Genomic DNA, 22,385 nt, shown 5'->3' on the forward strand with positions numbered 1-22,385 from the left:
GGTTGTTTTTCATTGAATCATCTCATCAATTAGTTCTATAATTTTTTCATTACAAACACAATACATTCACCTACTTATTCTCATTGGTAACAGGTAGACAACCCATTATTTCACGTGGCTAAACCTGGGGAGTCCATCAGACCTCACAAAGATCACAGGATTGTTGTTGGATTTGATGGCACCAACATCAAGAACCCAGTGGTGGGCAAATTGATAGTCTCATGTGCTCGGTCAGCTGGAGGGGCTTCCAATGTCCAGTGGATATATTACTTGAAAGGTGTCTCAAATTAAATTTCAATAAAAAGAATACAGAATGCTTTATAAGAAAAAGCACTTGATGACATGGAAATGTATGAATTTCTTTCTGTACATAAGTTGGCAAGTGTTCCCCTTTCTCTATTCAATATACTTGTTACTTGTCTGGGCTTTCCAGTCATTAAGGTGTGATATCTGCCAATGTTGATAATTTTCTCAATAATTTTTTTATGAGCTTATAGCTGAATTATTGAGTTAAAATTTGTATTAAACAGAAAATGTTTACAGGAAAATATGTTTTTCATATGTGAATATAAATTGTCTGACATATAATTTTATTAGCAATCGTTTATACAAATTTAATTGGTCCTACATTTGACCTATAGAAATAATTGATAATCTTTAACAGGTTTTTCTATGAAGAGAATAGAAAATATATTATATATTTTATAAGCTGTATATTTTAAGAGTTAACATTGTGTATATGTAATAACTTGGTTAATTTCATTTTGAAACTCTAATTGCAGTCTTATATTATTGTGTTTTTTTTAAATTTTTTGTGATATATTATAGATAAGCCTCAAAAGTGTGAAATAAAGTATTCATTTTTTTTATTTCTTATCACAATGTAAACAATAACCATTGCCATTTGATACATATTTATTTTCAAAATCATGTGTTGATTTGCCACTACATCAGATGTCCGTCCAAAAGCAAAGATAAGTTTCTTGAATTGATTTTATTTTTAATAAACATCTGTGATAGAGATCTATGTTTGAGTTTTTTTGCTTACATGTATTTAATTTTCTATAAAGATTTTTTTTTTTAAAGTGCATTTATTGATTTAAAAAATTGTTTTGTGCAAATTGAAATTATCATTTTTATTACTACTTCTAAGTAATATCTTCCCTGTCTTCCCCTATTGCTTATAGTCATAACTGTTGGCTGAACAAACAAAAAATGAGATGTAAATGACTTTACACATTAGGTCAAGATATTACTCAGTAGGCCTATTCAATAGTCACATTTCTTAATTCATCTGCTAGGACATATTCGTACAATGCTCCTTCTTCCCTAGTGCCATAAAAAATTGGATGTAAATATCAATACAACAAATACACATCCATGTTTTAATAACACACAAGAATCTTGGTAGGAACTAAAAAAAAACCAACACACACACACACAATTTTTTTTATACAATTAAAATAATATTCCTGAGTGTGAAAAAGTCATGTGAACATAGAAACACGTGAATGTGTCCAAACAATGTACAAATGCATAGATTTTAAATACTCTGTAATACATTTTACCTCTCCTGTAATACATTTTACCTCTCCTGTAATACATTTGACCTCTCCTGTAATACCTTTGGCCCCTCCTGTAATACATTTGGCCCCTCCTGTAATACATTTTACCTCTCCTGTAATACATTTGGCTCTCCTGTAATACATTTGGCCTCTCTAGGGTGTTCTGCAGATGGATAAGTTCCTACATCTAATTTTAATCGTCTTATCAAGAATCATATTTGTAATATTGAATTAATTAGGGAATGCATTCATGTGTATCCTTTCTGTAACTACCATCAGGTCTAGACTAAGAGGGGATGTAAGTAAGCGACTGCACTGGCCCTTGACGCCTCAATGGGCTTCATGATTTTTTGTTTGTTTGCAAATAAAACAATAAAGAACCCAAGAATGTTGAGGGCGCTGGTTATTTGTTTTACTCTGCCAGAATGGAGCCGAGGCATAAACTATACATTTAATAGAGACTATTTAAGTCAACTGACTAACTTTTTTTCAAGGCCTCGTCGCAGAGATTGTTTCAATCTAACTACAGTCACTGGCTGTACTCACACCAGACGGGAGTTCATCAAGACCAAGCACGTATGTTGTATAACCCTCGTGGAGGACCTCAGAGAAGTGGAAAGCAGATGGGAAGAGGCTTCAGACATTGCCGGTGACAGATCTTTATGGAGACAGCTTGCCGAACTGCGCGGGAGGATCTAAGTCTTAATAAGTAAAGTAGACTTCTAAACTTAGCTTTTGTAGTGCATTTGCACTCTTGATGTTAGGTACACCTAAGTCAGCGCTGTTCTTCTACCGAATTTTTGTTTATTATGATGCTAAGAATGCATGAAATCGGACCACGTGATGGAGATCACAGCGCTTACTTTTTAGTGGACCCACTAGCTAGAGAGAATGGCAGTCTAGCTTGGCTCTCTCAGTGCGTAAAAATGACGTTTCCATTATTAATATGCACAGGGCCCTGACATTCCACAGTGCGGGTCTAGTACTTTTTTTTTTGCAATACAGATCTATCCACGTTAGTTGCTAGGGTAAAGTTAAATATGCAGTCGATGTTTGTTTCATTACTGGCGGACATACTGCTGAATGTGGAACTAAATCGATAACTGAATTCCTTCAAGAACAATCTCTTGATATGTATTTATAATTTAAATGTTCACAGTCTTAACGGGCTCAAAATATAGTAAAATATAGTTCCACGTGGACCCTACAAAGAGCCTTAATTATTAATAAAAAAAAACCCTGAAAACTTAAAACAAAAATAGAGACTGCATAATGCCATTCCGCCATAAGCATTTTTTTTTTGTGTGTGAACATAAACAGATTAAAAAAAACAATAGCAGATATCTATTTACAGAGTCAATAGTGGTTGATTCATGACACTAAACAGCTCATTTAACTGATACATCTTGCATTGTGCACCAGGAACTTGAGGCGGTGCATCGGGGGATGTGCTATCTTACAACTTGTTCAACGATCTCCGTTGGTTCTTCCAATACGAGTGCGCCCGATTCGCCGCCTCTTGCTTTACTGCTCAGTGTAAAATTTTTAAGTCTTCAGAGAAGCAGGGGGCGAGTACAAACGTGAAATTCAATAGGAAAGGGAAAGAAATCCTTCTTTTTCTTGTTTGACTTGAGCCTCCAACATGGCGTAGGCTCGCTGGACATGAGCTGGTATGTCGATGGGCGCCTGGTGTCCACATTTAGCGTAGTCCGTGAATTTCTTGAAGTGGACCAGCAGGTATTCCAGCACTTGGTCCAGCGTGCCGACGTCAGCACTAGGGTATTCCAGAAGGCTGAGAGGAGGGGAGGAGACGCAAAGGTGTACTGCTTCAGAGTTCTCCCACTGCTTTTGGAAGGTCAAGGCTGCGCGAAGTTCCATCAGGCTTTTGGTGACGATGAGTATAGACTTTGGCTGGTGGCCGAGACTTCTGAGAAAACGTTGAGTGAACTGGATGTTCTGCCCAGTGTTCGTGGCCTCCTTTTCAAGAATGATGTTCTCCCTGGGTACGCCTCTGGCTGTCATTATATTACAGAAAACATCCGCCTCTGTCATATTGACAGGTAGTTTTCCTGTTAGTAAAAAAATAATAATTCTTTTTGAAATTGACTACAAAGCAGTGTTCCTCTATGGTAATCACCCTTATATAACATTAAATGCGTCATAATTTATGCAGTTTAAATTATTAACGAAATATGAATTAATTTCATATATGTATGGGTGTATGCCTTGCGTTAGCGATACTGACAATTCAAAAGTATATAGATCTGTAACTTGTCTAGAGTGTACAAAATTTAGAAAGAACTTACCAGGTTATCATTTGACTACAGATAGTTACTATTTGAGATTCGGAGTAAATCCGAATAATAGATGTTGCAGACATCAACATTTAGGCAAGTCAAGTTATTATAGATCTAACAGGCCTAGATAGGCCTAACTGGGTCATCAAGTAAGGAAATCCCATTTCCCAGTTAAACTTTTAAAAAGTAAAGCAAATAGACTTTTTACAAGGGACACCCATTTATTTCATTACTAGCTGTAGTAGGAGGACTAGATATAAATTATATTATCAATAATATTTATGATTTATTCATTAATTTATTGTTAATTATGGGTCAACAAAAATGGGAAATAACTCCGTAGGCCTAAATGGTGAGTGTTGACCATAGACATAAATAAATATAGACTGGCCAATTAAAGAGTTTTATGAAACAAAAATTTGTGACTTGCAATTTTGTGTACTTTATTATACAGCATTTATGAGCAGTATAAAAGTTAAGTATTCATATCTATTTCAGCCACACACCTATATATATTGTAAATAAGGAGGCAGTGTAGTTTTGTTTAATCTCTAAAAATGAAGATCATGCAATTTTTCAAAATTCGGAAATCCGAATACAATAGATATACATGTTTTCAAGTTACATAAAGTTACTTCCTTCGGCCAGTCTATATTTATTTATGTCTATGGTGGTGACAATGTGACCAACACGCACCAAAGTAGCTCTTCAATCTAAGATACATTTAGTCCCGATTGTGTTAAAAGCTTAAACTACGGATTCCACCTGCAGCATTCAAGAAACTAAACTTGTTAATAATAATTTCTTTCCAATTTTGAAGTAGCTAAAGGGTTAACATTGATTTGTTTCGTTGATGTATCTAGGTGCTTCATTTTTACACCCTAAAGTCCTGAGCATAGCTTACAAATTTTAAAAATTTTAATTATTTTTTTTTTTTACAAAAGTGTCGTAATTAAAAAAAAAACAACTCCAGAGCCCAGTCAGAGGAAGGTTTATTTAAAGAGAAAAGATTAATAATGAGCGCCTTCCTTTGCGAGACAGTCTGATCCAACCCACTCAAAAATATTTTTCAAAAGTTGAACAAATACTCAGAAATAGGCAGCGTTTGAACTAATCAAGGCTGGACGTTGGAACGTGTACATAATCTGAGGCACCGAAATCTTTTTTCCAGCAAATCGCAGTAAGTCTTTAAAATGGGGAGTATATGTGAGTGAGATTTCTTTCTATCAACATATATATCTACCAACTGCTCTAAAGTTATCATAGAAACATTAACCAAATGTAAAAGCACACAGCCGTGTAATATTGATTAACGTAGTCATTTCACCAGGTCATAACTTACTCATAACTGTAAATACTTTACAGGTCTACACTCTTTTACTTTAACCCACGTAGCCTACACGTGACCACGAAAGGTCATCTACGCAGTGCATTTCAAGAAAGAGGCCCTGATAACAGGATAGCAGTTGCATAATTGCCAAGTCATTTTGATAAAACCAGTCATCTTTTGAGTATCTTCATCCTCCCAACTTTCTTGTTTGCTTCAAACTAATAAGATCTAAAACTAATCTAGATAGAGTCTAGTCTATATATTACTGGAAATTTCCGAAATAGGCCTACTAGACTTATAGCTCTACATCTATTGATATGCTTATTTCTATTGGATGTTCGTATAATGTCATGTTTATTAATAGAATTGACCTAATATGAGCACTGACAATGAACATGTGCATTGATGTCTGGTTAGTAAAGGTAACTTTCAAAAAGAAATCAAAGTTCAAGGGTCAGGTGATGCAAGTATGAATGTCATCTTACAATGTGTGTGTGTGTGTGTGTCTAAAATCGGAGCTGGAAAGAAAAAAATAGTTTAGAGAGTAGTTTAGAATCACAAAGTAAAGATTGAAATATTCCGTGGGAAGAGATTTGACATGAATAAACGGTCATTAGCTTGATAAGTCCTCCAGGGCCGGCCTTAGGCATAGGTAAACTAGGCGGCTGCCTAGGCCTCCTATTGGTGGGGGCTTCGCAGGGTAATAAAAATATTTTTTAGAGAAAAAAAGCGAAACTCGGGAAAAAATCTCAAACATAGCAAATCTATTCCTCTACGTCTGCTAGACTAGCTCTAAGTTTTTACCACGACTCAAGGTTTATTAACTAAAGCTTAGCTTTACTTGTTAGACCAGCAATTTTAGAAGACCTTTTCGTGAAAATATCGAGACAGTATTTCAAGTCTGGTGCTTCAAGGCAAACAAAAAGCGGATGGCTTTAGAAGAAGTGGTCAACGAATCGGTTATTAAATAAGATCACGGAAGATGCAGGTTCAATCGATACTGAGTAGAGTCAGCGGCTTCGATTGGAAAGATCCAGGCTTATGGTCATCTTCAATTAGTAATAATGAACGAGCCGAAAACAAATTGATTGATAAATGATTTTGACAGATTTGTTGTTAATCAATTGCGTGCTTTTATTTTTCCGTTGTTTATTTTTAGTTTTGGGCCCTCCAATTCAGTTCGCCTAGCGCCTCCAATTACCTAAGGCCGGTCCTGAGTCTTCTGATAGCTATAAAAAGAAAATACTTGGGTAGTCGGACTATGATCACGATACAGGATATTTTAAGTAATCTTGGTCCTATCTCGGAGTACAGTAATAGGAAGAAGTAAGGGCGACAACAAATAGATTATGAAGTAGTGACAGGTCTCACACTGTACAAATTAAGTTAACCATAGACTGCTGGACATTTGCAGATAAAAGGTACGAGACTGCGGTCCTGAACCTAATTTTGAAGTGACTTGAATGCGATATTTTTTTTTTAAAGAATAGTTATAGGTAAAGCAAGTAGATGAAACATATTTCAAACTTAAACTTCATATTTTTTTTTAAATAGAAAAAAAGAAACTTCTTAATTGACCAACTTCCTCTGTTGAAAAAAACGCTCGCCACAAGGTAGCCAACTCTTACCTCGTGTCCCTGACCCTTCCTTGCCAGATATCACAACCAGTGGGGCCCATCCTTCGTGGAAAAGGTCGGCTGCGTACTCAGCAGAACGTGGATCGTCGTTACCAAGTACTATCATCACTTCACTCTGAAATCAGACACACAGAGAAAACACATTTGTAAACAAAAAGGGTTGTCAAGGATATATGAGACATTAAAAAAACGTTACTAAAATTTTTAGAAAACAAAATATATTTTTATTGAAATGATCAAGAATAGTCATAGAATGTGTTGGTACTGGTAGATGCAGTAAAAGTCAATTAATTTATGAATAAATAATAATAATAATTATTATTATTAAATAAAAGCAATTAATGATACTTTTCAGATAAGTGTAACATAGGCAAAATATATTTATCATTTTGACGTGATTCATTTTTACTGGAACAGTTTCGCCCTGATTAAGTAGCACATGTAGACTAATTTTTTTAAATGTTGATTGATATTCGCATCTTAACAGAATAGCTGCCTGGTCATGTGGCATGCGCTTTGGGCTGTTAATGGTTCCGAGGGATTCCGGGGTCAACACCATAAACATTTACTATAGTGACTTTTACTTGGATGATCCCAATAAGATTTTCCTGATCTTCCCCCCCCCTTTTTTTTTCACCTCTCCAATGTAGATTAACATTAAAAGAATCATGTTTAGACTATCTAGAAATAATAAAATAAAAACGGGCGGTAGAAGTTGTGACTTGTAAGGCGTATGTCTAGACTATCTAGAATTCTAAACACGCGGTAGAGGTTGTGACTTGTAAGGCATAAGGTAAAATGTAATGGTACCTCTTTGAGACCTTGCGATGTATAGGGCAGATGATGTAAATGTCATCTGTTTCTGTGGCCCACTCTGGCTAATGTGGGTGTCAGCACAACGACATTTCGCTTTACTTTTCCCCGACTAATGTCAGGTACCCAGTCGAGTTGCGTGGACACAGGGGCGTTTTAAAAACCATGACACAATCCCGGGATTCGAACTGAAGACCCTAAGCCAATGCGCTTTATCGCTCAGCCACCACGCCCCCACGACATGTAAATATACAAAAATACTATCTGTGTAAGACCCAACTAAAATAAGTAGAAACAATGAATAGCAAAGAACCAAGGGAGAGAAAACAAGAGACTTACTTTGACAAGAATTTGATCTAAGCGAGTAAACTCCCATAAAATCTTAGCGCACTGTAGCAAAACTTCCTTCATTTTGAATCGTTACTTTATTAATGATAAATCCGAACTTTTAAAAGAATGTGTAGAAACAACCAGAAACTAATGAGCGAATGCTACTGCTGGAGAGGATTAAATTGATTCGCGCGTGGTTCAAAGTCCACTTCTCGCTAGTCTCCACATGGTTTTTAAATGGTCCAGACCGCCCCTCCTCTCTGTCTTCAAGTCACGCGGGGATTACAAGTAAGTCATTCTTATATCAGCCGGCTGGTAGCGGATAAATCTTGAGTGACCAGTGAAAACATGGTCACTGGATTTCTGCAGCACAAAGGGGTATGGATGTCTCGTCCAAGTCCTGGCGAGATAAAGGCGGTTGAATGACAACAGAAGGAGCAAGTCACATTGGAGCGTTGACCGACATAATTGAAGAATTCAGGACAGAATGGCCTATTTACCTTTCATTGCTGAGTGTCAGTGGAGACTTTCTTTTCTCCGAGAGAAGTGGGCAGAGAAAGTGACAAGAGAAAACATTGCATTCAATGAATGAACAGCTATTGTGTAACCCGATTTCGGGAAAATCCGCATTGAAAGCCAGATTTAGCAGCACAGAACGTAATTGTTTTATCAAGTAGGCTAATTGTAACAAAATGTTTCTTCAAGCTCGACCTGTGTTTCTTTAAACTAGACCAGTGGTTCTCAAACTAGACAATGTTTTCTTCAAACTAGACCAGTGTTTCTCAAACTAGACAATGTTTCTTCAAGCTAGACCAGTGTTTCTCAAACTAGACAATGTTTCTTCAAACTAGAGTGGGAATTAGATAATCCAGAACCAAAACACTCTTCTCAAACTCAGACTCGAACTAGAGAGCCCTCGGTTTGGAAGAATGTAGAGAACATTATTCTAAACATAATCCCTGCTTGTGTTTATAATAAATTGTAATAATTTAATTTATGTAGCGCATTGAGAACAAAAAAGCCATGAAAATTAAAGCAGAGAGTTTAAAAAGAAAACTAATTCAAATATTTTGATCAAGGGAGTCTGATGTTCTGGAAGGTGGTGTTTGCAGGTCGTTTGTCTGACCTCAATGGCGAGAGAACTCCAAACCTTTGGTCATTGTACTGAAAAAGCCCTCAAACAGTGAGTTTTGAAGTAAAAACACAGAACAACTTCTCGCGAGATACTTCGAAATAAAATGTTATCTTGTGGTGCCTGTAATGAAATTAAATTCAATTTTCTAGGATGCTAAGCTTTCAATGACAGTTTATCTTGATTAATCTTGAATAACTCTTTTTTTTTCAACAGGCCTACCTGTCCTTGAACTGTTATGTACTGCAATCTTCTTTTAAGATTATTATCCATCCATCCCAGTGGTGCTACAGCTCTGTCCTGGTCCTTACGTCTCCACGCCCTAACGCCCTAACCCCAAGCTGTTGTAGATCTGCCTCCACATCATCAATCCATCGCATTCGGGGTCTGCCTTTTGGGTCGCCTGCCTTTTGCTTTCTGCCTGTATACAATTTTCGATCCTCTGTTATCTGACATTCCTTTAAGATTTAAGATTATTACAAAGCTTATTTTAACTCTCTCCGTCTGTCTGCCTGTCTGGGAGGATTCTTTTCATTACAAAGCTTATTTTAACTCTCTCCGTCTGTCTGCCTGTCTGGGAGGATTCTTTTCATTACAAAGCTTATTTAAACTCTCTCCGGCTGTCTGCCTGTCTGGGAGGATTCTTTTCATTACAAAGCTTATTTTAACTCTCGCCGTCTGTCTGCCTATCTGGGAGGATTCTTTTCACTACAAAGCTTATTTTAACTCTCTCCGTCTGTCTGCCTACCTGGGAGGATTCTTTTCATTACAAAGCTTATTTTAACTCTCTCCGTCTGTCTGCCTACCTGGGAGGATTCTTTTCATTACAAAGCTTATTTTAACTCTCTCCGGCTGTCTGCCTATCTGGGAGGATTCTTTTCATTACAAAGCTTATTTTAACTCTCTCCGTCTGTCTGCCTGTCTGGGATGATTCTTTTCATTATAAAGCTTATTTTAACTCTCTCCGTCTGTCTGCCTATCTGGGAGGATTCTTTTCATTACAAAGCTTATTTTAACTCTCTCCGTCTGTCTGCCTGTCTGGGAGGATACTTTTGCATGATTTTTTCTTCCACTTCTCATTCTCGGATCAAATTGAAACTTTGCACAATTATTCATTGTCAATGACAAAACATGAATCAATCAAAACATTAACCAATTCGTTTATCCATCAGTGGTAATGAATTAATTTTGTTTTTATTTTTTATGTTTATTTCTTTGTTCGTTTATAGAGTCACTATATCCTTATTATCTTCTTTTTTTTTGTTTTTGTATTTCATATAATAACAATGTCAAATACTTTTTTCTTGCTTTGTTTCCATGTGGTTGGAGTTTCATAGATCTATATGTAAGGAAGGTAATGTATGTTCATCCTCATGTTTCAATGTTGATGAGGTTGTTATATAGTCAGTACAACGACCTAAAGCCTTATTTTCCCAATTAAACGTTAATAAGACACGTTATATGTTGGTGAGGTAAGAAAAGATTCAAACTCGTGGCACTCAGACTTCAGCACAGTTTGGCCACCCTGTTCCACCATATTTATATCCCTTAATAACACAATTGGTTTTCTTTGCCTGTCACCAACACGATTAAGACTAATTGATAAGACTTCCAAGATATAGACATAATTGTAGTAGACTGACTTTGAACGCGACATTTTTAGTGACGACATAGGCATTGGGTTAGAGACTATTTATTGTAGACTTTTAGGACAGTTACTGCTAGGCTCTTGAAGAGATAACATCGTTTTAGTGACTGTCTCGAATGTGGCCCATTCTGCATCAAAGTTCTTTATTCTATTTCATCTCGAGTGAACTTCGAAGCAGGACGTTTTGGCGCCGCCGTTTTGGCGACGCCGTTTTGGCCCCGCCGTTTTGGCGCGAAGGTCGTTTTGGCGCTAGCCGTTTTGGCGACGGAACGTTTTGGCGCGAAATACGTTATGTACGTTTATTGTATTATTTCTTTTAAAAGAATTATTCATATCTATGTTTTGCATGAGTGTTTGCGTTAAGACATATTTTTCACGTACTAAATGTAAATGTGTGTTTGTTTTTCACATCATTTTCTTTAATAAACATTTTGGCTTGTGTATGTGTGTTTATTAAGAGGCACACTTTTATTTTCAAAAAAAGTTTTTTAAGATATTAGGCTACTTTAAAATTAAAAACAAAATGAAACGATGATAGACTAAAAATTGATGCAATTATTTGTTTACATTAACATTGGTTTATTTAATGACTGTATGGTATCTCCAGCTATACATACCAAACACTTGCTAATAATAAGTAAAAATATAATACATGTACCATGTTTCTCAAAATACTAAGTTAAGTATACATAGACACCATGGTTATTTGCCTAAGTCGCTGGAATTCAAGGGTTCATTAAAAAAAAGCTACGTGCTAATTAAAATAACGTCAAATGATATCTCGCGCCAAAACGTCCCGTCGCCAAAACGGCTCGCGCCAAAACGTCCCGTCGCCAAAACGGCGTCGCCAAAACGGCGGCGCCAAAACGTCACGTACCGAGTGAACTTACTGTGCATTGATCCTGTTGGTTACTTTTTAGATGTGACGTGATGTATGTTTTAATAATCGGACTCACATCTGTAATACACAAGATATCCGAGCATCTAAGATTATCAAGGTACTGTACGTCAAGTACAGTAAAAAAAAAAAGTACGTCAAGTACAGTAAAAAAAAAAAAGTAAAGTACCCCTTTCAGATCTTGTGATCCATAGGGCAGTTGATGTTAAGCTCATCTGTTTATTTGGCCAACGGTTAACGAGCAGGGTGTCATGTGGCCAGCATAACGAACAACCGCCTTTGCTTTCCCCAACTAAAGTCAGGTACCCATTTGAGTTGGGTGGACTCAGGGGCGCCCTAAAAATCCCGGAATTCAAAATCAGTCTTCACCGCGATTCGAACCCAGGACCCCAGGTTCGGAGGCCAAGTGCTTAACCACTCAGCCACCGCGCCCCCATGTCAAGTACAACTTACACATAAATCCGTTATACATGACATAATAAATGTGACATTGACATACCAATAGATTTGACATGAACAAAACAAAATGTAGTTCGATTTTCTTAACTAAAGTTTATTTATAACAAACATGATTAACATGCCAATAAGAGAACTGTGTGATAATGAAGGGCAGATAACTCGTTTGAATCTTGATTTAGTAGTAACCTTTTCCTGAAACAAAATACATGAATACATTATTGGGGAGGACTTAAAAAAACAACAACAAACATTTGAATCTATCTTCTTGCACACTTCTGTCACTAGGCCTCAAGTAAAGTTCCCCTTTCAGATCTTGTGATCTATATAGGGCACATGATGTAAAGGCAACAGTAAAGGTCATCTGTTTCTGTGGCCGAGGGTGTCATGTGGCCAGCACAACGACCAACCGCCTTTACTTTGTCCCCAACTAATGTCATGTACCCATTAGAGCTGGGTGGTCTCAGAGGCGCCCAAAAGATCACGAAATTAAAAATCCCAGTCTTCACTTGTCTGTCTAAATGGTAAACATCTTGTACACGTTATTTCTACCAATTCCCTTTCTCGGATGAAGTTGAATCTTTGTGCAATTATTCGTGAAGGCAATACACAAATCCATACAAAAATTAACCAACTGATTAATTAATTAATGGCAATTTATTCATTAATGGTAATTTATTCATTAATGGTAATAAATTACTTGTAAAAAAAAGTTGTGTTGTGTACATAAAAGGGAAATAAATCTTGCAGTATATACATATATATGTGTGTGTTTTTTTTATTTAATAATGATAATAATCAATTATTTATTACTTTACTAAACGCTATTATCCACCGGCTACGCCAGCCTTTCTGATCAATTCTGAACAATCAGTAATTATTAATGTTTTAGTTTTTAGCGCTTCATTGCAGTTCCTTTCGGACCCCAACTATCAATGTTTGTCATCTTTAGCACTACAATGTCCTAGATAGTATTCATGGATGACCGCCGTAAATAAAGTCTTTGCTTTATTTGGTGTACTGATATAAATATAATGCATAAAAAGGCACATTTCAGCAGTACAGAATCACCACTCCCCCTAAAAAAAAGGTAACTTACCATATCCGTATCCACCATATCCGTATCCACCATATCCACCAACTCCAACAGCAACAGGCACAACTCCGACGGCTCCTTTACCGTATCCTCCATAGCCGCCTCCGTATCCACCTCCATATCCGTAGCCACCGCCGTAGCCTCCACCGAGTCCACCGAATCCTCCCCAGCCACCTCCGAGACCTCCCCAGCCTCCGAGTCCTCCAAAGCCTCCCCAACCTCCAAGACCTCCCCAGCCTCCATATCCAGTGGCGCTAGCCATGGCGACCAAGAGAAGGACAGCGAGAACTGATTTGTACATTGTCTGGGGGAGAAATTAAAGATTAATGCTAAGATTTAAAACAAATCGTTGCGTTTTGGAAAACAACTCTTCAAATAAATTTAAAAAAAAACACATATATATAACATAGGCCTACCAGCTTTAAATATACAATCTACTCACGAATATTTTTTTCAACTTTGGCTCAGACTAGAGACAAATTCGACTGGATGTCGTCAACTCTTACCTGCCCCTTTATATAGTCAGGGATGTCATCAGAAGATTGCCAGGAGGGACACTCCAAATCTTTTAAATCCTTATATGTTCTAATTAATCAAGGCGACGAATTCTGACATCTTTATTAAAGAACATCCTATTTGACTTCACACTTGGCTATCTGGAGTTCAGCAGGAGTAAACAAAGACGACTGCATTTTTTTAGGAGTAAAATTAAACATCTCTTTTTATTAAGTCACATCCAAGGCATTGAAACTGAAACATTATATAAACATAACCATGTAAAAATTGGTATAGAGTAATTCTCTAGTTTGCCCTTTATGTATGTAATCCAAAACTATAATATATACCTAGAAAAAAAATGTCTACGAGAGATTTAAAACACATTGCAACTATATCGCACAATCCATAACAGATTCTACTAAAGATTGCAAACTTTTTTTTATTATAAATATAAATAAAGCCTTATTAGTTTCATTAAAGGGCCCTGACTTTTCTGACGGATTGGTACCTTGACATTTATGAAGAGGGAGAGCCGAAAAAACTACAAGTGGACTCTGAATTTAGAATCTACCAGGAAAAGTGAACGGATATTTACTTTGTGAAAGATTATAATGAGCCAACATATTTGATTTTGTAAAGAAAGTGTGACAACAACATATACACGTATTATAAAACAAATATTGCGACATTCTTGGTTTGAGCCTCGAATGAAAGATTGTTATACTACGCTTAGAAACAGGACGATCGATGGGAATATTGAGCAAAAAGAGACCAGAAAATGATTCGTTGAGAAAGCTAGCTACAATGGTGCTCACATTTTAAGAAGAGAAACGAAGCCAGTTTTATACGCGCAAAAAAAAAAAAAAGATAAACTTCCAATATCCAATAAATTAATATATTAGGTCCACAAGTTTCTAATAAAATTCTTTCAGGTCAATTTCATTTCGTTTTTGTACATTTTCTGTCATGTGACCCGCGACACACGAAATGTCCCGTGGGTCAAATTAGGTTGTGCATCACTGATCTATATACAACAGTCCAGAGCACATACTAGCCATCCTGTAGCAAGGTTGCGGTTTTTTTTTTTGTCCAAAGAAAAAACAAAAGCTCAGTCTTTAGACTTTGTGCGCTTGAACAATTTACCCTCCACGAAGTCCAGGCCTGTTCATACACCACATTTCCACCCCCCCCCACACACACACTATTTATACATTCATAGTTCTGTGTGGTGTGTTCGCATAGAGAATAGCTGGATTAAAAATTAAACCCGGAACAAGAAAAGCTTTTGATAGTCGCTAGTAGATAATAAAATATCCTCCTTTAATAAGAACATGAAAATACCTAGACCGTAACAGTAAACACAGTTTGAGAACTAAAACAACCCCACAGTCCTCAATAAGTTGAGAATCTTTGTTATCGAAATAGAAAACCAGGACTTCCTCGTTTGTAATAAGTCTTTGGTCAGATGTTAATACTGCGTGTTTGTGTCTATCAACTGTCAATGAAGCTGTCCCTCTACTGACACTATCTATGACATGACAAACGCACGTAAAAAATGTCGCGTCCATGACGTCCAAGCTAGTTCTACAAAAAAAAAAAAAAAAAAACATCAAAAAATAGATATGATGAATAATCGAGCATTGGTCAACTTTGCTCTTGGCTACTCGAGGTTCTTTTAAGCCTAAACCTGCAGAATGACAGAGGATGTCGGCTGGGTTGATCCCGGACGATCTTGACGACAGTCTGGAACACAAAACTTATTGCCAGCTACGTGTCAGTTAATCTTATTATAAGAATTATAATCATTATTGTAAAATTGGTTATTACCTGCGTCGCGATAAGAGATTTTCATGAAGTCAAATCCAAAAAGAACTTGTGTATCCGGTATCCGGAATTCGAAAACATTTATAAGCAGAGTGTTGAACTAGTTCCTAATGTAAATCTTTCAAAAGTAAAGTGAAATTTGGGTTGTATAGTCGGTAAATGTATGTGTTCATCTATTCAGACCATCAAATGGTCATCAGGCTTGTAATTTAAAGGCCACGGACGTCTTCTGGTGCTGGCATTAAGGGCTTAATACTGATTGTGACTATTCGTTAATAGTTGGAATCTTAAGCGTTGTAATCAATATTTTGTGGTTTAGATCAATTCATTTGCAGCAAACGATATTTCATAACAGCGGGAAAATCAAGTGCACCTATTTATAGTTTCTTCCTTACATGATGCCGAAGCATACATTAAATTGTACTCACTGGGCCTATTATTGAGATCTAGGTTTAGATCTACAGTTAAGAAAACAAACTTTAGAAGAAAAAAATCCTCCAAACCCTCCCTACTAAAAAAAAAATATAAATAAACCGTGTGTCCAACTGATTTTAACAACCTGGTCAAATAGTAGGTCTAGTTGATGATATTGACCATCACGCGTTTTTTTTTTCCTTGGGCATACACAAGAAAATAACACATTGACATGGTCAGTCTATTATTTATTATACCCTTACACTAGTTACAGAGGTCAAGTGTTTTTAAAACTCAAGCATCTGTTTCTTTGGTAACATATATATACATTCGTCTGGATCATTTTGTTTTATGTGATTTTAAACGTTATTGTAAGATTTTCCATTATATTGTTACGAATCTCACTATCCAGGCTCTCTGCAAACTGCACCATACACCACCAACTTAAAGAACTTGACAACTCAGGGCTCCAAAGTAACGTAATAGTTTAATGTCGATAAATAACAACCAATACTGTACAATTGGCAACACGTACACTGTACAAATATCTCTCCGATAACACCGTTCCGCCGTATCAACTCTTGCACTGGCCTCAACGTCTCGTTCCGGGCTTGCACTGGGTTCAACAGTTCAGGACTGACTTCACACACTAGGCTCGTTGTGTCGGACTCGATCACAGACCAAGATCAAGACGCCAGCCGTCTCAACTGTACTTGACAGTACTCCGCACTAAACCGTCGTAATGCTCCGTACAGAACCACACCGCTGAACTGTGCTGTAGTCGACCGGACTGTAGTGAACCGGGCTCTGAACCCCTGCCGTGAACCGTCTTGACTGCGACACCTCCGCTCTTATATAGGGTCCCTACTGGCCTTCTCGAACCGGACAGAACGCCGCTCGACGTTTCCAGGTGGTCAGATGACTACAACTCTCGTGACGCTCCTGAGCTCTGTTCACGAACCGCCGTCGATCCTTCCCGAACCGCCGTGTTGACACTCGACTCGGCTGACCATCGTAACTCGTCACGGTTGACCGCTCGTCTAGCGCTGGCCTGGGGCGATTTGCGTCGGCTGACTACACTCACACCACTACCCCCATCTGTGCCACCACCAGGTTTATAACAATATAATAAATCAATAGAATAAATAAATGAATTTAGTTTCCTTTCTAAAGGTTTTAACACAAGGCAAAATTACACACATACAACAAGAACGTATGTAAGAAACATCTTCCTTATTAATGACATTACTGTGTTTAGATCTCCCTTTCAAGATAGCGCTGGTCAGTGTCTATTACGCTAATATACACAAATCTGAGTCTTATTCTTTTACAACATAATAAGTTAATGGCTTAATATATACTAATTAAATATACTGATGGTTTGTGTACCAACCCAAACTCTATGCTAAGGACTAGACAAATAAAAGGGGTGGGAGTTGTTCATCTCAACCTCTGGAGATATAGCCTACCCGCACAGCTAGACAAACATCTGGTCAGCGTGACGGTTATCCTTGTAGACGTGTGGCTTGTAGTCCAGCCCCCTAATTAAGATTTACTACCAAGTAAACAAACCCAGTGTCCTCAGTGTCAACATGCTGACAATACGTCTGTCCTGACTAAAAGTGGTCACCTGTCAATCTATGGACTTAACAAATAAAATGGGGTGGGAGCTGTTCATCTCTACCTCTGGAGATATACTCGCACAGATGGACAAACATCTGGTCAGCGTGACATATAGTTAACTAGCCCACTCAAAGGGTCAAGACAGTAAAAAAAAAATGTGCCAGCCATTGCTTGTATGTATGTAATGCGTATTTATAATGAAAAGTTTCATTTCTATTTATGCCTTATCTTTGTAATAAAAGTCATTTGGTGCATAATCATATATTTTTAAGCATATTATTTTATTTTAAATATAAACTTTAAAACATTCCATAACAGACACAAATGAATTCACGTCCGCTTTGTACATAGTAATAGAAATGTAGGTACTAATCGTTCACGACCATTCGTTTACCCGACAATTCGTTTCACCGACAATCAATTCACGACAAATGGTTCACACGACCAATTGACAAATCTGTGAAGCAGTTATCGGTGAACGATTTGTCATGTGAACCATTTGCTGGGTGAACGATTTGTCTGTAAAAATTTGTCGTGGAACTCTCTTTGGGGCTGCATCACTGCTATTCGTTGACTAGAGACCGTGGACAAGATGAAGACGTCTGTGTGTCACTTCGAAGTGTGTCTGTTCTGTTTTGTGGAAAGTTGTTTTGAATTAACTCTTTCTCTCCTAACTGACGATACCAGCGTTGATTCCACCAGAATCAGGTAAATAATTACGAAGAGAAAGAGTTAAAAAGGAGTTCATTTAATGACCCATTTCCGATGAAGATCAATAATCAGTCTAAACCAATATTATATATAATAAATCTAGATCTAAATATATCTATTTTAGTTCTAAAAATCTTATCTTATCTTAAGAAATATTATTGGGGTCAACTCTAGGAAAAGTTTGCTATTACCATAAGTGATTTATCAAAAGTTCTATATCATGCTGTTTTGCACCTACTGTCACGTGTGTATGTGTGTGTGTAGACTTAATGTCCAGCTTGAGAGCACACGATAAGGCTGACCAGTAGTACATGAACTATCTGATAATTAGGTCACATTGCGTGTGCGTGGAATCGTTCTACCAACTTACATTCAGGATAAAATTAGATGTAGGGTAAGGTAAAAACAAAATACATTTTTTTATAATTATCTATCAGTGACATAAAGAATTAAAAAAAAATTAAAGCATTGTACGTGACTATTTAAGGAGCGTAAATCTAGGGAGAGCGGTCAATGGTCATCATTCACATTCGCTAGTCATTAGTCATCTAGTCCAAGTGGTTTATTTAGTATGCTTTTTTATTATTGGATTATTAATCATCGCCTGTATTATTTCAACTAGTACCTCTGCTGCCTTGCAGCTATACCAAATGATGGGAAAGACTTCGGGAGTCAACCCTGAAGAAAAAATTCAGAAGCAGACGATCCTTAGGCAGTTTGCACCACACAGCGCTACACCCTGGCAGGGCCTGTGACGCCGCTGACCCCAAACTATATCGGCACTTGACGCTCCTTTGGGTACATGAGCTGCCTGGTGAGAGGGGGGGGGCAGATGTGTAAGTGACCACATGTAATGCCAAGGCGTTCAACTTATTTCCATGAGAGGGTCCACACAGTTGCTTTGTGACTGAAGGGGGGCATATTTTATGTCAATCAAGTTATCATTGTACAAGTGATTATATTTTGAATTACTTATTTTATTGAACTGAGTCTAAAAGCATTAAACTCAAGGAAAATATATTCAGTGCTGTGTTTCTTCAGTGTATTCAAGTTGTGAGTTACATTTCATTTATAGGCACCTCCGAATCCCTATATGTCATATGATTGTGGAGACAATACACTTCTCTCCAAACTAAAACACCACGGTGACACCTACATTCAAGACCCACATCTTTAGAATATTTGGGCTAAGTTTAGATTCACATTTAACGTGAATACAGAGAAGATGAAGCCGTAATTAACCTTTAAACTTAAAACATTTAAACCGAGTCTGTCAAGCCAAAGTCACAGAGTATTATGAAGTTATTAAAAGAAATCACTGTCGGATTAGCCTGGTCAGTCATGTCCCCCAGGGGGAATCCCAGATGTATATATAGGGGCCGACTTGAAACAAGCAGACTCACATCGACATCTGATCTTGTCTACTTCGTCTGCCTGACTCGCAGTCACCAAGTAATCCGTAAGTAGTACATTTACTTCTATAGTAGCGATGGTTCTTCTTGCGGTCTATAGGGCAGATGATGTAAAGATCATCTGTTTCTGTGGCCTACGATTAACGAGAGTGTTATGTGGCCAGCAAAACGACCAACAGCCTTTACATTTCCCCAACTCATGTCAAGTACCCTTAGAGCTAAATTCGAAATAAAAAATCCCAGTAATCACTGAGATTCGAACCCGCGGCCCATTTAGTTCAGAAGTCAAGCGCTTTACCGCTAAGCCTTCTTTAGAATAAACTATAAAGAATGTACACACTATACTGTGGAGGGTTGAGGTAGTCTCATGCCAGTCTTATAAATATTTCAAGAAGCTTCATTCGCTGATGGTCTAAATTACTTCGCAAAACATTTTTTTCCTCTGGTAATCACTAAGTAGATTTTCGTTAGCTGCCAGACAGTCAGAGGGCGTTGGTGCTGCTGCTGACACCTGGACCGGCTTTTGGAGATCTGAAGACCATGGGGCAACGAGAGAGAGGAGACCTCTAATTATTTTCCGAAAAAAAAGAAAAAAAAAGAGTTTCGACTCTGCCAGTGAATCATATACAAAATCCAGTTCATATCTAAAATAAGAATAATAGGAATAACAAAACGAATGTGGACGTTAATTACAATTACAAAATATTCCAAATTGTAATATCTACCGAATGTTTGGACAACTCACCTCGCAGGTATTTTCGCAAGTATTTTCGTCACCTGAACACTCTTAGGGAGATTCTCATCACTTGTAATCGGGTGATGCTGCTGCACACCTGCCATATCAAAAATAAAAAAGTTCTCAGTGGGCACTCTTTGACTACAATGAATTAAGCTTACAGTGAATCTCTATACTGACAGAGCCGGAGAATTATGAAACACCTTTTGAATCATAATAATTTTTTTTTTGCATATATATTTCTTTGCTATTGATTTAAACATTCCCATTGTGACATTTTGAAGATTGAAATGGAAATATATGTGGAGAAAGTAAGATTGGATTTAGAAGATATTAATAGTCTTTACTATTATTTGTTTAAAAATAATGATTGAAATATTTAATGATATACCAATATTATATAAAATTCATAAACGTTTCTGGATATTAAACATAAATCTTATAATAGACAAAGCGTTACAAGTATCTTCTATACATTACTATATATTACATTGTTTATTCTACAAATCTATTTCTCTTCCCCAGACAATGTACAAATCAGTTCTCGCCGTCCTTCTTTTGGTCGCCATGGCTAGCGCCACTGGTTACGGAGGCTGGGGAGGTCTTGGAGGCTGGGGAGGCTTTGGAGGACTCGGTGGCTGGGGAGGTCTAGGAGGCGGCTGGGGAGGATTCGGTGGACTCGGTGGATGGGGACGTGGTGGAGGCTACGGCTACGGCGGTGGCTACGGATATGGAGGTGGATACGGAGGCGGCTATGGTGGATACGGTAAAGGAGTCGTCGGAGTAGTGCCTGTTGCTGTTGGAGTTGGTGGATATGGTGGATACGGATATGGTGGATACGGATATGGTAAGTTAGCTTTTTATGTTGTTAAAGCAAAAGAATAGTTAATTGTTGAAATTAGGTGTAAGTATGTGTGTGTGTGAATACATTAAGACATGTATAGGTTGAGGCCCCCAATATAGAGTAAGCACAAGCACTGCATTATAACGCCCCACTCTCACACACACAACCAGGATACACAAACTACTTTGAAATGAGACGCCTCTCCCTCAACAGCAAATGTATTTTGGCCATTTTATATACAGTGGAACACCCAGCATGATAATACCATCGCATATTTTTTTGGCATCCTGCATAGAAAGTCCTTATTCCCAACCATACAGTTTTAGGCCGCCCCATTTTTTTTCCATCCCTCAAATAAAAGGCTAGTAAAGCACAGTTTTAAACAAAGCATACACTTCTTGAATCACTTGTTGCATCTTAGCATGTAATAGTGCACCAGCATTTTATACATGATGTAATGCACCTGTATTCATAACATTCATAACCTATTCCTGCACGTTATAGTTTGTAATTAAATGTTCATTTAAACAACTTTTCCACAAGGCATCACCCATAAACTATTGTTTTCAAAGTTACTTGGAGTTGCAGTCCTTTACCCATGCTATTGGCCATTTGGCCTGCCGAGAGAGGGAACCCGATTAATTTAATTCATTCCCTAGTAAAACCCCTCAAATCCACCTGTAAGCATTTGACAAAATAGCCAAATGTAGCATTGATCATTTAGTAGCACTAGACGAATACATTATTTTATTCACTCTATAAATTATTTCGGTCAAAACTTGTCATGCAAATTATACTCCCTTCGTAAATGAGATATTCATGATGCTGTTGTTTTTTAACATAACAATATGGAAACTAACATATTGAAATGTTTCGTTTTGTATCATTATTATATTAAATTCATATCCTACTTTAATAAATTATTTTATTTTATTTTTTTAAAATCAGAATTGATTTAATGAGACTACACAGGAATGACACAATACTGTTGTTTTTTTTTTATTTCAGGCAAAGGCTACTATTAGAAAAATAGTTGATGATCAGCAAAATGAACAAGAAAAAAAAAATTGATAATTTAGAATTCGGTTTTCAAATAAAATCCACTTTCATATAAGAAGTTA

General features: G+C 37.2%; 4 protein-coding genes across 22 annotated transcripts in view; 2 read left to right on the top strand and 2 right to left on the bottom strand.

The window, feature by feature from the left end:
- The window catches only part of LOC106059989 (hydrocephalus-inducing protein homolog), a 113,915-nt gene extending 112,892 nt beyond the window's left edge, over positions 1 to 1,023 (top strand). For all 17 annotated transcript variants that reach the window (XM_056036850.1, XM_056036857.1, XM_056036853.1 and 14 more), the window contains one exon: positions 94 to 1,023. In XM_056036850.1, the coding sequence (XP_055892825.1) occupies positions 94 to 291 (198 nt within the window). In that variant the 3' untranslated portion in view covers positions 292 to 1,023. The remainder of the gene's footprint in view (positions 1 to 93) is intronic.
- LOC106059990 (uncharacterized protein SCO4629-like) lies at positions 828 to 8,570 on the bottom strand. Of its 2 annotated transcripts, none has more exons than XM_056036869.1 (3): positions 8,473 to 8,570; positions 6,821 to 6,944; positions 828 to 3,634 (listed from the first exon to the last, which is right to left on the bottom strand). In XM_056036869.1, the coding sequence occupies exons 2-3, from the start codon at positions 6,933 to 6,935 to the stop codon at positions 3,153 to 3,155; spliced, it is 597 nt and encodes a 198-aa protein (XP_055892844.1). In that variant the 5' UTR covers positions 6,936 to 6,944; positions 8,473 to 8,570; the 3' UTR covers positions 828 to 3,152. The 2 variants fall into 2 exon arrangements, with proteins under 2 accessions (XP_055892844.1, XP_055892842.1); XM_056036867.1 differs by having other exon boundaries at positions 7,982 to 8,542.
- Positions 8,571 to 12,182: 3,612 nt separating this feature from the next.
- On the bottom strand, positions 12,183 to 13,760 carry LOC106075371 (uncharacterized). 2 transcript variants are annotated; one of them, XM_056036841.1, is made up of 3 exons: positions 13,645 to 13,760; positions 13,206 to 13,506; positions 12,183 to 12,301 (listed from the first exon to the last, which is right to left on the bottom strand). In XM_056036841.1, exons 2-3 carry the CDS (start codon positions 13,501 to 13,503, stop codon positions 12,285 to 12,287), a joined length of 315 nt encoding a protein of 104 aa, XP_055892816.1. In that variant the 5' UTR covers positions 13,504 to 13,506; positions 13,645 to 13,760; the 3' UTR covers positions 12,183 to 12,284. The 2 variants fall into 2 exon arrangements, with proteins under 2 accessions (XP_055892816.1, XP_055892817.1); XM_056036842.1 differs by having other exon boundaries at positions 13,619 to 13,695.
- Positions 13,761 to 19,615: 5,855 nt separating this feature from the next.
- On the top strand, positions 19,616 to 22,385 carry LOC129927455 (neuropeptide-like protein 30). Its single transcript, XM_056036769.1, has 3 exons — positions 19,616 to 19,731; positions 20,946 to 21,267; positions 22,273 to 22,385. Exons 2-3 carry the CDS (start codon positions 20,949 to 20,951, stop codon positions 22,287 to 22,289), a joined length of 336 nt encoding a protein of 111 aa, XP_055892744.1. The 5' UTR covers positions 19,616 to 19,731; positions 20,946 to 20,948; the 3' UTR covers positions 22,290 to 22,385.

The sequence above is a fragment of the Biomphalaria glabrata genome, chromosome 7 (genome assembly GCF_947242115.1).
Source record: "Biomphalaria glabrata chromosome 7, xgBioGlab47.1, whole genome shotgun sequence".
NCBI lineage: Eukaryota > Metazoa > Mollusca > Gastropoda > Planorbidae > Biomphalaria > Biomphalaria glabrata.